The sequence below is a fragment of the Pristis pectinata genome, chromosome 4, assembly GCF_009764475.1.
Source record: "Pristis pectinata isolate sPriPec2 chromosome 4, sPriPec2.1.pri, whole genome shotgun sequence".
Classification (NCBI taxonomy): Eukaryota; Metazoa; Chordata; class Chondrichthyes; order Rhinopristiformes; family Pristidae; genus Pristis; species Pristis pectinata.
In genome coordinates this window covers 628,405-646,034 of record NC_067408.1, presented here as the reverse complement: position 1 = coordinate 646,034, position 17,630 = coordinate 628,405, and the positions used below count along the sequence as shown (strand labels likewise).

At 48.0% G+C, this 17,630-nt stretch overlaps 1 protein-coding gene across 3 annotated transcripts in view; it reads left to right on the top strand.

Annotated features, from left to right (window-relative positions):
• The window catches only part of LOC127570068 (glutamate receptor 1-like), a 126,619-nt gene that overhangs the window by 88,596 nt on the left and 20,393 nt on the right, over window positions 1-17,630 (top strand). For all 3 annotated transcript variants that reach the window (XM_052015320.1, XM_052015319.1, XM_052015321.1), the window contains 2 exons: window positions 4,509-4,707; window positions 6,415-6,662. In XM_052015320.1, coding sequence (XP_051871280.1) covers window positions 4,509-4,707; window positions 6,415-6,662 — 447 coding nt within the window. The remainder of the gene's footprint in view (window positions 1-4,508; window positions 4,708-6,414; window positions 6,663-17,630) is intronic.

Genomic DNA, 17,630 nt, shown 5'->3' with positions numbered 1-17,630 from the left:
GAGGGCAGGATTCGGAGGGTCAGCTGGGGGTGCCCAGGGGGTCAGGCACCGTGAGACCTTGGGGCACTGCCATAGGGGAGTCGAGCTGCAGCCCTGCATAGGACTCTGTGCAGAACCAGAACCCATCCTTTCCTCCAGCAGCTTCCTCTGTTCCAGTAGGTGCTGCCCAGAGATGGGGCAACGTGTTCAGCTCCGCACTGCCATGCCCAAGGTCTCAGCACCACCAGTACAGTAACTAATGCCACTGGCCCTTGGCACCAGTGAGCCAGGTTCGATCCTGACCTCTGGTGCTGTCTGTGTGAAGTTTGCACGTTCTCCCTGTGACCATGTGCGTTTTGCAGAAGTCAGATAAGGGTAGGAAATATACAGTAAACGGTAGGGTGCTAAGGAATGTTGATGAACAGAGGGACCTTGGGGTCCCAGTCCGTAGTTCTCTGGAAGTGACGACACAGGTAGACAGGGTGGTGGAGGTGTGTGGCATCCCTCAACGCTCCCGAGGTCCCTGCCATTTACTCCATATGTCCTACCAGAATCTGCATCACCTCGCACTTGTCTGGATTAAATTCCATCTGCCAGTGCTCCTCCAGAGTGGAGGTTAAGAGGGTTCGTAACTGAGGTATATAAAATTATGAGAGGTATAGATCGGGTAGACACAGGAAACCGTTCCCCATATCAGAGAATATGTAAAACTAGATGTGTGGGGAAGAGATCTAGAGAAGGACCTTCCTCACCCAGAGAGTGGGGAGTACCCGGAACACACTGCCTGAGGGAATAGTGGAAGCACAGTCACTGACGGCATTGAAGAGGTGTTGGATTGAATTGCCTTGGCATAGAAGATGGCAGAAGAAGGGCCAAGCGAGGGGTTAATATGGATGGGTGCCTCGGGTCGGTATGGATGAGTGGGGCCGAAGGGTCTGTTTCCGTGCTGTGCAACTCTCTGCCTCTATAACATCCCAGTAAGTCCCCTCTGCCCCGTCGGTGTGATCACATCCCTCCTGTAACGTGGTGACCAGACCGGGACAGCTGTGGGCTGACTGACAGACCCAGTGTGACCTCCCTGCTCGTAGTCTGTGCCTCGGCTAATAAAGGAAGGCATGCGGTGGGATTTTTAACCCCTTATCGACTGTCCTGCTGCCTTTAAGGGTGTGAACACATGGAGCTGATGTTATCCCATACTCAGGGGTCACTCCTTCAGTCGTGATGGTGGATGGAATGTGGTGTCTGAGAGAGTGGGTCTGACCGGTCCCTTCAACACTACACAGGTCGGCTTCTCTCTCTCCCTCTCTCTCTCTCACACTCACTTGCTCTCTCTCACATTCACTCGCTCTCTATCTCACTCACTCTTGTCTCTCTGTCACTTTCACTCTCTCTATCTCTCTCTCTAGCTCTCTCTCACTCTTCTGTCTGTCTCTTGCCCTCTCTCTCTCCCTCTCTCACTCATTCACTCTCTCACTCACTCTCCCTCTCTCTCTCTCCTCTCACTCTCTCACTCTCTCTCACTCTCTCACTCTCCTGTCTCTCTCCCTCCCTCTCTCTCTCTCTCTCTCTTTCTCTCACTCTCTCTCTCTCTCTCCCTCTCTGCGGGTTAGAAGTGCACATCCTAAGAGTATGAAACAGGAGCAGGGAGAGGCCATTCAGCCCTCTCGCCTGCTGTCCCATTCGATAAGGTCACAGCTGATCTTTTCCCTCAGTGTCACTGTCCTGCACTAGGTTGCTGGAGCTCTGCAGAAGATGTGTGGGAGTGGGACAGAGCAGTGTGTTTCCCCTGGGTGGGGTAGGATTGGCAGAGGGGGTGTTTCCAGGGCTGAGTTTAGGTCCAAAGAGTCCATTATTGTGAACCATTACAGAGGGAGACCATTCAGTCCAATATCCATGGTCCTGCATTTTGTTCTCTAGGGACCAATCTAATTCCAATTCCAAGGCCCTGACTGAGCCTGTTTCGTCCACCTTCCACCTTACATGCTGAGGACTGCAGACCCACACTCTTTGTGTAATCAGCACTTGCTCTTCAGTTGTTTGCCCTTCACCTTGGGCCTGTGACCCTCCACTGGCACCAAGACCATCCACTTGTGGTCTGACCAGTGCTCTGTGCTCAGTATGACCCGTCCCCTTCCGTACACTCTGTGTATAAACCCCAGGAACTGGTGACTTCACCAACCTACTCTCAGCAGGCCTGGCCTCCTGCATACATCCCGCCTGTGTCTCTGTTCCTGCAAACATTAGTGATGATAAAACAGGTAATGTTGGGAAGTTGGTTACCCTGGTTACTGCATCTTTCCTGCTCAAGGGGAAATCCTCCACAGAGAGAATTGAACAGCATTGGCCTGCTGACTTCCTCCAGTGTTTTTCTTCTAAATATTCCAGCATCTGCAGTCCTTTGTTTCTCCAGAGAGAGAATTTTCCATGAAGTCCTCAATGGACCAGATAATGTTTCCTTTCAGAGAGAAATGGGAGGTTGGAGCTGTGGTGTTGTTGCTCACACCCTCTCTTGAGCAGCACACTGCTCCACAGAGTTGAGCACACCTTCCCCGTCGGTGTCTCAGGATTGACGATGGCTTCTCTCCTCTGGGTTATTGGCTGTGAGGCACTGTGCCATCTGGGCAGGAGGTGTCCAGGAGGACAATCCTTCTGACATCTCCACTGGATGTTCCTGACATGCAGACCAGGTTCTCAACACCACCCCAAACACCCCTGTTGTGAGCGGTCATGGGCCACGATCCCCAGGAGTCGGGAGGGGGTGTGCTGGAGGTCACCTTTTGAGAACATTCCTGTATCGTTTCCTGGAGGTCTGTTGTTCTGACAGAGACCAGACTAAAGTGAGTGTGACGGAGAATGTGGTGAACAAAGTGTCAGAGTTGTTAATTGTGGTCAGTGCTGGGATGTTGGTCTGGGAGCAGCACCCCGACGGCATACACCCAACCCTACCTCCAGCCCACCCCCCCATCCTCCATCCCCATCTCCTCAGCCTCACTCCCACCATTCCCCCACCCCACCATCCCTCATCCTCATCCCCCACCTACATCCTCCCCATCCCTCACATCCCCCCACCCCCATCTCCATCCCCCACCCTGACCTCCAACCCCCCACCCACTTCCCCCCATCCCCTGCTCCGTCCCCACCCCCATCCCCCAGGCCCTGACCCAGCCCAGGGGAGAGGCCCAGGTTCACTCCCTGCCTCTTGTCTCGGGCTCCATGAAGTTGCTGCTCCTTTCCGGCCCACGTTGGGACTGTTACATCACAGAGAAACACAGGAATGAGAAGGCCATTCAGCCCCTTGAGCCTGGCCTCCCATTGAGCTCACAGCTGATCCTCTTCATGGCCACATTACTCTCATGCCTACTGACCTCTGGGAAGCTCCAATGACCCTCAGTCTCCACAGCCGTTCGGACGTTGGTTCCAGACGGGCCCATCCCATCTTATGGATTCAGGGTCAGGCAGCCACCAGCAGCCATGTTCCCAGAAGTTGTCAGTGATTGGCTATTGGTCATTGTTGAGGCACCCAATCCCTGCTGGTCATGAGTGGATCCATTTGGTTTGCGAGGGGTTTGAGGTTTTGAGGTTTGTGATGGGTTTGAGGTATGCGAGGGGTTTGAGGTTTTGAGGTTTGTAAGGGGTTTGAGGTTTGTGAGGTTTTGAGGTTTGTGATGGGTTTGAGGTATGCGAGGGGTTTGAAGTTTGTGAGGTTTTGAGGTTTGTGATGGGTTTGAGGTATGCGAGGGGTTTGAGGTTTGTGAGGGGTTTGAGGTTTTGAGGTTTGTAAGGGGTTTGACGTTTGCGAAGTTTTGAGGTTTGTGATGGGTTTGAGGTATGCGAGGGGTTTGAAGTTTGTGAGGTTTTGAGGTTTGTGAGGTTTTGAGGTTTGTGATGGGTTTGAGGTTTGCGAGGGGTTTGAGGTTTGCGAGGGGTTTGAGGTATGCGAGGGGTTTGAGGTTTTGAGGTTTGTAAGGGGTTTGAGGTTCGCGAGGTTTTGAGGTTCGCGAGCTTTTGAGGTTTGAGGGGTGCTGTTCATCAGGACAGGGCTGGCTATCGTTTACTGGGATCTTGCTGTTTCATCTGCTGCTGTTGAGTGATTTTGTAACCCACAGCACAGGGCGTACATCTGTGTGGGGAAGAGTTCTCAAAGTCAGAGGGGTAATCGGGGAGATCAGCCGTTGGGGGAAAGGGACAGGACATCTCTCTGTACGTCACAGAACACACTGACAGAGTCTCACCATGGGCAGGGGGTGTATCTGGGAGAGGGGGTGGCTGAGAACAGCAGTGTACAGCAGTGGGACATCATGGTCTGTAACTCCCTCTGGTTAACATCTGAGCCACGTCGGGAAACGTCCTGTTGTGGAGAGAGCACTGTGGAACGTTGGGAATCCCAGTGACACCGTGGTCCACCCGCTGCTTCGATGTAGGTTCTGACCACTCAAACACCACACACGTCACCGGACGAGGACTCTGCTGCCTCTTAATGCCTTTCATTTCATGTCATCTCCCAACCCCCATGTCCTGTCTGTGTTTAGATCTCTGTCAGGTCGAATTGTTGGTGGAGTTTGGTGGTTCTTCACTTTGATCATCATCTCCTCCTACACGGCTAACCTGGCTGCCTTCCTGACTGTTGAGCGAATGGTCTCACCCATCGAGAGTGCTGAGGACCTGGCAAAGCAGACGGAGATTGCCTATGGAACCCTAGATGCGGGATCAACCAAAGAGTTCTTCAGGGTGAGCTCATGGCCTTCCTGTTGTTGAGAGGATCTTTCCCCCATCGGGGGTTCCAGAACCAGGGGCATGGTCTCAGAATTTGGGGTTATTGGGGAGCAATTTCTTCTCTTGGAAGGTGGTGAATCCCTGGAATGGGCCAGTGGACGGGAGTCAGTGAATATATTCAAGGCCGGGATAGATTTTTGGTCTGTGGGGGAGTTGAGGTTTTGGGAACGGGCAAGAACGTGGACTGGGGCTGAGATCAGGTCAGTTCCTGCTCCTGTCTCGTTTGTGCTGCCGGTAGTGAGGGGATATCACCAACACCTGCTCTTCCAGGGACATGCACTGACATCCTTGCTGCACCATCCCAGTGGGGTGTACCGATACCAACACCTGCCCTTGCAGAGATCACACACACGGGATTTAGGCAGTGCAGTCACTCTGCAGGATCCTGGCAATGAATTGTGCTCAACAAGCTCCCACAAATGAACAACATGCGCTCAATGCCAGGATTTCTGCCCTAGTGTCCTGGGCATTGGCTGGTAAGCTCAGGCCACAGCGCTGGCCACATGCTGGGTTTCAGCTTGCTGTTACCCGGGTTTCACCAACAGAGTGGTGGGACCAAGGGTTGACAATGAATAACTGAAGGGACAGTTCTGACAACCCACCAGTGTTTGTGTTGGAAGCGTGGCTTCCAGTGACAGAGGAGGCATTGCTGCACTCCCTGAGTAATCCTGACAGTTATCGTCAGTAGCCTCTCGGACATCCCAGCCCATTCCCAGGTGTGAATCCATGTGTGCTCGGCAGCCCTGAGACCCTCAGTCTTGGGCTGTCTGTCTGAAGATTTGTACCTTCAGACATGCCGGAGATATTCCCCCATTTATGCTGTACCCTATCGAGAGGTCACAACTACCACCCATGTCTCCTTTCCTCTGCTATTCATGATTTCAACCCAAACCAATTCTACATTACTATCCACTGCTTCCATATCATGACACAACACTGCTCTAATACCTTGTTTGATTAACAATGCTACTTCATTCCTTTCTCTTTAGGCTTGTTCTTTTGGAATATTTTATAACCTGGAATACCAAGCACCCATTTCTGGTCACCCTGCAACCATTTTTTATATTTTCTGCCCCACCATGTTACACTTTGCTTGTCAATTTCCCCCATGTTATCCTGTGCCAGTGCTCTCATCTCCTGATTTATTGAATATCCTGTCCTTGGAGCCTCTCCCCTCCTATTTAGTTGAAAGCTCTGTATACAGCCCTATTTATGTGATTCACTGGGATCTTGGTCCCAGCATGGATCAGGTGAAGTTCATCCCAATGGAACAAGTCTCCATTTCCCCAGTACTGGTGCCAGTGTTCCATCACTCAGAACCCATTTCTACCCCACCATATTCTGAGCTGCATATTTACCTCTCTAATCCTATTTACTCTTGGCCAAGTTGTCAGGATTTGGAGGTCCCAGAGAATGGGGTCTTGGTCAGTGCTGGGACTTAGGTTGTCCGAGACAGGAGTAAACACTAAACTCTTGAGGTGTCTGAACATTTGTGATGATTAAGCTGTGAGTGTGGTAGTTACTTTGCTCGGGAATGGGGGCCATGAGTGAGTGTTGGGGCGAAGCAATGACTGAACGCTCTTCTGGAACAGGGATGCAGAGCTGCAGGGGTGCACAGTGCTGAGGTGGACTCATGGCGCTCCTTTCTCACTGCCTCCCCAGAGATCCAAGATCGCTGTCTTTGAGAAGATGTGGGCGTACATGAAGTCTGCTGAGCCCTCAGTCTTTGTGAAGACCACTGAGGAAGGAGTAACCCGAGTGCGGAAGTCGAAAGGAAAGTATGCCTATCTCCTGGAGTCGACCATGAATGAGTACATTGAGCAGAGGAAGCCTTGTGATACCATGAAGGTGGGAGGGAACCTGGACTCCAAGGGCTACGGAGTAGCCACACCCAAAGGATCTCCCTTAAGGTGGGTAAAGCAACGAGAGAAAGGAGAATAGAACATTAGTGCAACTGTGGTAGTGAGAGAGCTAGTGCACCGACAGTGAGAACTAGTGCACTGATGGTGTAACAGTGAGAACTAGTGCACTGATGGTGTAACAGTGAGAACTAGCGCACTGATGGTGTAACAGTGAGAACTAGTGCACTGCTAGTGTAACAGTGAGAACTAGCGCACTGATGGTGTAACAGTGAGAACTAGTGCACTGCTGGTGTAACAGTGAGAACTAGTGCAGTGATGGTGTAACACTGAGAACTAGTGCACTGATAGTGTAACAGTGAGAACAAGTGCAGTGATGGTGTAACAGTGAGAACTAGTGCACTGGAGGTGTGACAGTGAGAACTAGTGCACTGGCAGTGTGACAGTAAGAACTAGTGCACTGATGGTGTAAAAGTGAGAACTAGTGCACTGATAATGTAACAGTGAGAATTGGTGCACTGATGGTGTAAAAGTCAAAACGAGTGCACTGACAGTGTAAGAGTGAGAATGTGCAGTGACAGTGTAACAGTAAGAATTAGTGCACTGACAGTATAAGAATGAGAACTAGTGCAGTGATGGTGTAACAGTGAGAACTAGTGCAGTGACGGTGTAACAGTGAGAACTAGTGCACTGACAGTGTAACGGTGAGAACTAGTGCACTGACAGTGTAACAGTGAGAAGCAGTGCACTGATGGTCTAACAGTGAGAAGTACTGCACTGATGGTGTAACAATGAGAACTAGTGCAGCGATGGTGTAACAGTGAGGAGTAGTGCACTGTGTAACAGTGAGAGCTAGTGGTGTAACAGTGTGAACCAGCCTCAGAAGGTGACGTGCGGATGTCAATGTGCTGAAATGAACCAGCAGGAGAGGGGAGTGAAGGGCTGGATCTCTACAGGTTTCTACAGGAGCTCCAGCAGAAGATTAGTCAGTACTGGTTCTGGTGTTGGGGAGGAGATGGACGAGGTGGGAGCAGTAAAGATAAGGAAGTGCCCAGATTATTGAAACCACAAGTAAATGAACTACAGAATAATGAAGGTAGATCTGGGTAAGGAAAGCCAAGGTTTTGTGACCTAGATTAGGGAAGCCACAATGTTGTTAAGGAATGTTTTAGAACAAGAAGGAACATTTCAAACACTGTTCAGCAGAACCAAGGATGATTGTATTCCACAAATGATCAAGGGGCAAACAAACAGAATAAGAGCAGCACTAGGAGAGGTTGCCAAGAGTTTAGGAATTAAATCTTAGGCAAATTCAAGGAACATAAAAAATAAAATGATTCCCCAGATATATAAATATAAGAAAGGAACATCGATGTGAATCAGGTGAGCATCAGAAGGCCGAGCAGAGACGGTGAAATATTAAATAATGTGTCTACAGTATCGACCTCCCCAAAGCAAATCAGGTGCACGTAACAGCAAGAAAGAAATAACCATATTTAAAATAGAAAGAGGAGATTATTAAGTAATAGATAAACTAATCAAAAAGTGGATGATGAGTTGATTCTGTCTGAGAAAGAATTGCCAAGGCTCGAGGCTGAGTGATGAGTAATTCATTGATAAAGGTGCATGAATCCAGGTCGTGCAATAATGCTGGATCTATAGTTCAGGGAAAATCAAAACATCCCATGATGGAAATCTGATATAAAAACAGAGAATATTGGCAATAGCCAGCAGGCCAGGCAGCAGCTGCGGACAGAGGAACACGGTAATATCTCAGGTCAGAGGCAGTTCATCAGAACCGGGAAAGAGAGAAAAGAAGTTGGTTTTAAGTTCAGAGCGGGGAGTTGCCAAGTAGCAGAAGGGGAGGAGTTGGCTCCATGAGGCTCGGGAAACTCAGTTCCCAACAGAAGTTAATCGTTTACAATTTGAAATCAAAGAGCATTTAATTTTAGGGTGACATCAAACTGGGAGATAGTCAATTCTGAGGAAGACTGAGATTAATTACAAGAAGCCATTATTCAATTTGTTAAGTGAACTTCTAATCACTAAATGGGTAATCGTGAGGAATTACAAGTTGATAAGAAAATTAAGAGGTCAAAATTATTTGAAAAATCAGAATATGATTGGTTAGAGGAGCCATGAGATCTGGGTGCACAGACTGCTGTAACCAGCATCACTGTGTGTTGACTGGATGTTTCTCCTTGGGAAATTTATAATTCAGAACAAGTGGTTGTCCATTTAAGGCAGAGATAAGGAGGGACCTCCTCTCTCAGAATGTTGAATCATTAAAATTCTCTTCCCCAAGAATTCTAGAGCCAAAGTCATTGAATACATTCAAGGCTGGGACAGGTGTATTTTTGGTCCCTAGTGGAGTCGAGGGTCACAGGGAATGGGCAGGAAATGATGTTGAGGACAGGAGCAGGCCAGCTGTGGTCTTAAGGAATGGCACAACAAGCTGGAGGGGCCAAGTGGCCAACTCCTGTGCCAATCTCTTAAGTCATATTTAAATATGAGTTAACATAAGGAAGTTCTCACCACCACCTTCTCATTCTGGAGAGGCAATAAATAGCCAGTGACACCTACATCCCAAACACAGGGAACAAAGCTCGAGTTTATCCCTTAAGGGAGAGAATTGACAACAAAGGACAGTGTATTAAGTGTCCCAACCATTGTTGAGACCACACTTGGTGCAGGGTGGACCAATCTCCTTATAATGATGATACAGAGACACTCAAGGTGGGTGTGAAGGTTGATGAACAACTTGATCCAGAGTTTTAAAAGGTTTTGATAGAGCAGACACCTGGAGAAGAACAAGTCAGTCAACAATAGCGTCACTAAGAAATACGGTCAGGAACTCAGGAGGAATGACCTTCTCCACAGAGCAGGACGAAGTGGAACCTGCTCCCACAGTTGTGTAGTAGGGATGGAGTGAAGGGAAAGTTTGGTCAACACACGAAGGAGAGAGGAATAAAAACAGCAAATACTGTAAAGGGTCAGCACTCCACAGGTTCGGTAGCATCTGCTGAGGGTGGAACAGAGAAAGATGAAACATTAGTTTTGTTCCTTTCTCTACAGACGCTGCCTGACCTGCTGAGTGTTTCCAGTTTTCTCTGTTTTTATTTCAGATTTTCAGATCTGCAGTTTTTTTTATTTTTGTTTAGGAATGTGGGTGAGACACTCCATGAAGAAGGAAGGCAAAGCGATTGTGTGGATGATAGGTGTTGGCATGGAGCACTTGTCCCAGTGCTGATCAGTCGATGTAATTTTAATCAGAAGGATAGGTCAGTGGAAGAGGAGGGTGGGGAAAAGTCAGATCTAACATGTAGAGAGGCTTTGAGGAAGGAGAAGCAGAGTACAGGGTATAAAAGTAGAAAGGTGGATGGGCTAAAGTGCATTTACTTAAATGCAAGAAGTATCAGCAATAAGGGAGATGAACTGAGATCTTGGATAGGTACATGGGACTACGATATTGTGGCTCTTGCAGACACTTGGCTGTCACCAGGGCAGGAATGGATATTGAATATTCCTGGTTTTCAGTGTTTTAAAGGGGATAGGGAGGGGGGAGAAGAGGAGGACGGGTGGCGACTCTGGTCAGGGACACTATTACAGCTGCAGAAAGGGTAGATAATGTAGAAGGATCTTCTCTAGAGTCAGTATGGGTGGAAGTTAGGAACAAGAAAGGAGCAGTTACTCTACTGGGAGTATCCTATAGGCCCCAGGTAGCAGCAGGGATACTGAGGAGCAGATTGGGAGGCAGATTTTGGAAAGATGCAAAAATAACAGGGTTGTTATCATGGGAGACTTCAACTTCCCAAATATTGATTGGCACCTGCTTAGTGCCAAAGGTTTAGACTGGGCAGAGTTTGTTAAGTGTGTCCAGGACGGATTCCCGTCACAGTACGTTGACAGGCTGACTAGAGGGAATGCCATATTAGATCTAGTATTAGGTAATGAACCGGGTCAGATGACAGATCTCTCGGTGGGTGAGCATTTGGGGGACAGTGACCACTGCTCCATAACCTTTAGCATTGTCATGGACAGGGATAGGAGCAAAGAGGATGGGAAAGTATTTAATTGGGGAAGGGCAAATTATGAGGCTATAAGGCTAGAACTTGAGAGTGTAAATTGGGATGACTTTTTGAAGGGAAATGTACTATGCCGATGTGGTCGTTGTTCAGGGATCTCTTGCAGGATGTTAGGGATAAATTTGTCCCAGTGAGGCAGAGAAGGAATGGCAGGTTGAAGGAACCATGGTTGACAAGAGAGGTGGAACATCTAGTTAGGAAGAAGGCAGCATACATAAGGTGTAAGTAGCAAGGATCGGACAGGGCTCGTGAGGAGTATAGAGTAGCAAGGAAGGAACTTAAGAAGGGGCTGAGGAGAGCAAGAAGGGGACATGAAAAGGCTTTGGTGAGTAGGGTTAAGGAGAATCCCAAGGCTTTTTACTCGTATGTGAAGAGCAGAAGGATGACGAGAGTAAAGGTAGGTCCGATTAGAGACAAAGGTGGGAAGATGTGCCTGGAAGCTGCGGAAGTGGGTGAGGTTCTCAATGAATACTTCTCTTCAGTATTCACCAAGGAGAGGGGCCTTGATGATGCTGAGGACAGTGTTGGTAAGGTTAATGTTCTAGAGTATGTAGATATCAAGAGAGAGGATGTGTTGGAGCTGTTAGAAAATATTAGGACAGCTAAATCCCCAGGGCCTGATGGAATATTCCCCAGGCTGCTCCGCTAGGCGAGGGAGATTTCTGAGCCTTTGGCTGGGATCTTTGAGTCCTCGTTGTCCACGGGGATGGTACCGGAGGATTGGAGGGTGGCAAATGTTGTCCCCTTATTCAAAAAAGGTAATAGGGATAGTCCGGGGAATTACAGACCAGTGAGCCTTACGTCTTAGAGATAGGATCTATGGGCATTTAGAGAATCATGGTCTGATCAGGGACAGTCAGCACGGCTTTGTGAAGGGAAGATCTTGCCTCACAAGCCTGATAGGGTTCTTTGAGAAGGTGACCAGGAAGATTGATGAGGGTAGTGCAGTAGATGTGGTCTACATGGATTTTAGTAAGGTGTTTGACAAGGTTCCACATGTTAAGCTTCTTCAGAAGGTCAGAGGGCAAGGGATCCAGGGAGACTTGGCCGTGTGGATTTAGAATTGGCTTGCCTGTAGAAAGCAGAGGGTTGTGGTGGAGGGAGTGCATTCAGATTGGAGGGCTGTGACTAGTGGTGTCCCACAGGGATCGGTTCTGGAACCTCTGCTTTTCGTGATATTTATTAATGACTTGGATGAGGGGGTGGAAGGCTGGGTTAGCAAGTTGCAGACGACACAAAGGTCGATGGTGTTGTGGATAGTGTGGAGGGCTGTCGAAGCTTACAGAGGGATATTGATAGGATGCAGAGCTGGGCTGACAAGTGGCAGATGGAGTTCAATCTGGAGAAGTGTGAGGTGGTACACTTTGGAAGAACTAACTCCATGGCGGACTACAAGGTTAATGGGTAGTGTGGAGGAGCAGAGGGACCTGGGGGTTCATATCCACAGATCACTGAAAGTTGCCTCACAGGTGGATAGGGTAGCTAAGAAAGCTTATGGGATGTTAGTTTTCATAAGTCGTGGGATCGAGTTTAAGAGCTGCGAGGTAATGATGCAGCTCTACAGAACTCTGGTTAGACCACGCTTGGAGTATTGTGTCCAGTTCTGGTCACCTCATTATAGGAAGGATGTGGAAGCGTTGGAAAGGGTGCAGAGGAGATTTACCAGGATGCTGCCTGGATTGGAGAGTATGGATTATGAGGAGAGACTAAGGGAGTTGGGGCTATATTTGTTGGAGAGAAGGAGGATGAGGGGAGACATGATAGAGGTGTACAAAATATTAAGAGGAATAGATAGAGTGGACAGCCAGCACCTCTTTTCCGGGGCACCAATGCTCAATACGAGAGGACATGGCTTTAAGGAAATGGGTGGGAAGTTCAAGGGAGATGTCAGAGGGAGGTTTTTCACCCAGAGAGTGGTTGGTGCATGGAATGCGCTGCCTGGGGTGGTGGTGGAGGCAGGTATATTGGTCAGATTCAAGACATTAGTAGATAAGCATATGGAGGAATTTAAAATAGAGGGATATGTGGGAGGAAGGGGTTAGATAGTGTTAGGTGTGGTTTAAAGGTTGGCACAACATGGTGGGCCGAAGGGCCTGTATTGTGCTGTGTTGTTCTATGGTTCTATGGTTCTATGGTAGCGAAGGAGTAATTGGAAAACGGACTGACATTATGGGATAACATTTTTAACCAATAATGTTACACATTAACAATGCTAACTATTGATGCTGCAATAATAGTGGTTAATTCTGCTAACTCCTGCAAGCTGAGTTGTGGACCTGAAAGCTTGGTCTGTGACCTTGTGTGAAGATGGGTCGTTCCCTTCTGAACTTGTGAAAGGTGAAGGAGTTCATTGGTTTTGTTTCCCATCTCCCTGTAAAAGCCCAGTATTCTTGCACATCCTGCCTCCATGGTTACTTCACCAGCAGATGGATTGAAGTCCACACTGTGTTGTCCAGTGACCCTGCTGCTCAACTCTCCAACCCTCACTGACAGATCAACTGGGATTGGGTTCTGGAACTAGAACGTTACCCCCTCATGTAACCCACCAAGACCCCCACACCATCAATCCCACAAGCCTTGCCCCCCCACTCTCCCTTCCCCAATCATGGTCCTCTCCAGCCCAGCAGCCCCACTCTTCCCTGCTCCCCTCCTTAGTTCCCCAAATTTATTGTGGAGATGTTTTATCTCTGTGATTACAAACCCCTGGCTATGTTCTTAATGTTACACTTATCAGTTTCCCTCACGTTATCCTGTGCCAGTGCTCTCTCATCTCCTGATTTATTGAACATCCTGTCCTTGGAGCCTCTCCCCTCCTATTTAGTTGAAAGTTCTGTATACAGCCCTATTTATGTGATTCACTGAGATACTGGTCCCAGCATGGATCAGGTGAAGTTCATCCCAATGGAACAAGTCTCCATTACCCCAGTACTGGGGCCAGTGTTCCATCACTCAGAACCCATTTCTACCTCACCACATTTTGAGCTCTTTAATCCCATTTACACTTGGCCAATTTGCATGTAGCTCGGGTAATAATCCAGAGATTATCTCCCTTGTGGTTCTGCTTTTCAATTTTGCTCTGAGGTCCTCATAATCCATCAGCAAAACCTCCTTCCTAGTCCTCCCTTTGTCATTAGTGCCTTCGTGGTCCATGACAACTGGATCTTCTCCCTCCAATGCAAGTTGTTCTCCAGCCTAGAAGAGATGTCCTTGACCTGGCACCAGGTGGACAACACAGCCTTCAGGATCTCTGCCTCTGCTACAGAGAACAGTGACTATTCACCTAACTGTGCTATCACCCACACTTCTCTACCTGTGACATGGTTCTGTTATACCAGGACTGAGACCCCTCCAGAACTAATCTCTGGATCCCTCTACCTGCCTCTTGTCCTTGACAACTGATCAAATTTGATGTACATAATTTAAGGGAGGTGACTACTTCAGAGTCTAAGTGACTCTCTGATGTATCACAGCGTCTGAAGTTCAGACTAGCTCATCAACTCTGAGCCAGTTTTCTTCAAGCAGCCAACCCTTGCTGCAGATATGGTCATTGTTACCATGATGGGTCCATATGTTACACCTATAACACCTGCCAGGCAACTCTGTTCTATGTAATTAATGTTTGATTTTAATTATTTTAACATGCACTCCCCAGCTCAGCGAGTCAGATGAGAGTGTGAAGGACCTACCTGGTCCAGTAACATCAAACTTCAGCATTAAGAGCTGAGAACAGGTTGTGACTGGACCTGTGTACCCAGCTCCCAGACACCATTCACCAGGATTGTGTGGCCTCACCGTTGGCCAATGGCTGGTCTTTCTGATACAAAACAAAGGATGGTCTTCCAATTGTCAACCAATAAACCATGTTCAAGCATTGGCCAATGGCCGGACAGCCAGTATCTACTCAGTCTTCAACTTTATCCGCAGCGGCCCTCCCATTACGTGGAATCGTCCAGCACAGAAACAGGCCCTTCCACCCATCACGTCCATACCAATCATCACGTAACTGTCTGTTCTAATCCCATTTACCAACATTTGGTCCATAGCCTTGTATATCTTGATGAATCAAGCCATTATCTCCCCTCTACACTCTCAGTCCTGATGCAGGGTCTCAACCCAAAATATCAACTAACCCTCTGCCTCCACAGATGCTGCCTGACTCACTGAATTCCTCCAGCAGTTTGTTTTCTTGATCCAGGTTCCAGCATCTGCAGTCTCCTGTGTCTCCACTTCACTGCCCAGGGCCCTCCCATTCACTCAATATATCCAACACTTGTTAGTTCTCCAAGAATGCATCATCTCACACTTAAGAGAAGTTAAAAAGCAGGACCTCAAGGGTAGTAACCTCTTAATTACTTCCAATGCCACGTGCTAGTGAGGGTAAGAATAGGCAGATATTTCAAATGAATGCATGGCTGAAAACTTGGTGCAAAGGGCAGGTATTCAGATTTTTGGACCATTGGGATCTCTTCTGGGACAAAGGTGACCTGTACAAGAGAGACAGGTTACACCTCAAATGGAGGGGCACCAATATCCTGGCAGGCAGATATGCTAGTGCTACTAGGGTGGGTTTAAACTAGATTGGCAGGGGGGTGGGATCCCGAGCATCAGGGAGGCAAATGAAAGGCTGGAAAGTGATGCAGAAGTCAGTGACGGCAAGTTGAATGGGCCTGACAGGCAGGAGAACGGCAGGGAGTGAGGAAAGTCTATTGGATTAAGTTGCATTTATTTCAATGCAAGAGGTCTGACAGATAAGGCAGGTAAGCTTAGACCTTGGATAGCTACGTGGGGCTGGAATATTATAGCCATTACAGAAACACGTTGCTGTAGATTGCAACAGGACATTGATAGGATACAGACCTGAGCTGAGAAATGGCAGATGGAGTTCAACCCGGATAAGTGTGAAGTGATACACTTCGGGAGATTGAATTTGAAGGCAGAATATAAGGTTAATGGCAGGACTCCTAGCAGTGTGGAGGAACAGAAGGATCTTGGGGTCCACGTCCATAGATCCCTCAAGTTTGCTGCGCATGTCGATAGGGTTGTTAAGAAGGCGTATGGACCGTTGGCTTTCATTAGTCGGGGTATTAAGTTCAAGAGCCGTGAGGTAATGTTGCAGCTCTATAGAATTCTGGTCAGACCACACTTGGAGTATTGTGTTCAGTTCTGGTCGCCTCATTATAGAAAGGATGTAGAAGCTTTAGAGAGGGTGCAGAGGAGATTTACCAGGATGTTGCCTGGATTGGAGAGCATGTCTTATGAGAATAGGTTGAGTGAGCTGGGGCTTTTCTCTTTGGAGAGGAGGAGGATGAGAGGTGACTTGATAGAGGTGTACAAGATGATAGGCGGCATAGATAGAGTGGACAGTCAGAGACTTTTTCCCAGGGCGACAATGGCTAACACGAGGGGACATCATTTTAAGGTGATTGGAGGAAGGTATAAGGGGGATCAGGGGTAAGCTTTTTACACAATGGTGGGTGTGTGGAATGCACTGCCGGCAGAGGTTGTGGGGGAAGATACATTAAGGACATTTAAGAGACTCTTAGATAGACACATGAATGATAGAGAAATGGGGGGCTATGTGGGAGGGAAAGGTTAGATGGATCTTAGAGCAGGGTAAAGTGCCGGAACAACATCATGGGCCAAAGGGCCTGTACTGTGCTATAATGTTCTATGTTCTATGTCTAAGGGAGGGGCAGGACTGGCAGTTTAATATTCTGGGGTACAGGTGCTTTAGGTGGGATGGAGGTGGAGAAGAGAGAGGAGGGGGAGTTGTGTTTTTGATTTTGGGGAACATCACAGCAGTGGTAAGAGATGAAGTTACTAAAGGATCATCCAGTGAGGCTTTATGGGTGAAGCTGAGAGATAAGAAAGGGGTGATCACATTGATGGGGTTGTACTATAGGCCTCCAAATAATCAAAGGGAAATCGAATAAATATGCAAGGAGATTGTGCAGAGCTGTAAGAATAAAAGGGTTGTCATAATAGGGGATTTCAACTTTCCTAACATAGTCTGGGACTGCCATAGTGTTAAGAGCTTAGATGGGGTGGAGTGTGTTCAGTGCATTCTGGGAAGTTTCCTTGGACAATATATAGAGGGCCCTACTGGGGAGAGGGCAAAGCTCAACCTGCTTGGGTAATAGGGCTGGACAAGTGACTGAGGTGTCAGTGGGGGAGCACTTTGGAACCAGTGACCATAGTTCTATTAGTTTTAAAATGGTTATTGAAAGGGACAGAACTGATCCACAGGTTCAAGTTCTCAACTGGGGCAAGGCAAATTTTGATGGTATGAGACAGGAGCTTGCAAAGGTTGATTGGAGTAGGTTGTTTGTGGGCAAAGGGACCACGAGCAAGTGGGAGGCTTTTAAAGGTGAGATAGTGAGAGCTCAGGGTCTGCACCTTCCTGTTAGGGTGAAGGGCAAGGCTGGTAGAGGTAGGGAACCCTGGATAATGAGAGATACTGAGGAAGGAAAAAGGAGGCGGCATGGGTCAGGTACAGGCAGCTGGGTTCGTGAATCCCTGCAGGAGTATAAGGGATGCAGGAGTGTACTCCTGAAGGAAATCAGGAGGGCAAAAAGGGGCAAGAGGTAGTTTTGGCACAGAAGATTAAAGAAAATCCAAAGTGATTTCAGAACCAGAATCAGGTTTATTATCACTGACGTACATCGTGAAATGTGATGTTTTGCAGCACCAGTACAGTGCAAGACATAAAGCCATAAAAATGACTATAAGTTACAAAAATAAATAAATATTGCAAACAAGAAATAACGAGATGGTGTTCATGGGTTCATGGACTGTTCAGAAATCTGATGGCGGAAGGGAAGAAGCTGTTCCTGGATCATTGAGTGTGGGTCTTCAGGCTCCTGTACCTCCTCCCCAATGGTAGTAAAATGAAAAGGGCATGTCCTGGGTGGTGAGGGTCCTTGATGATGGATGC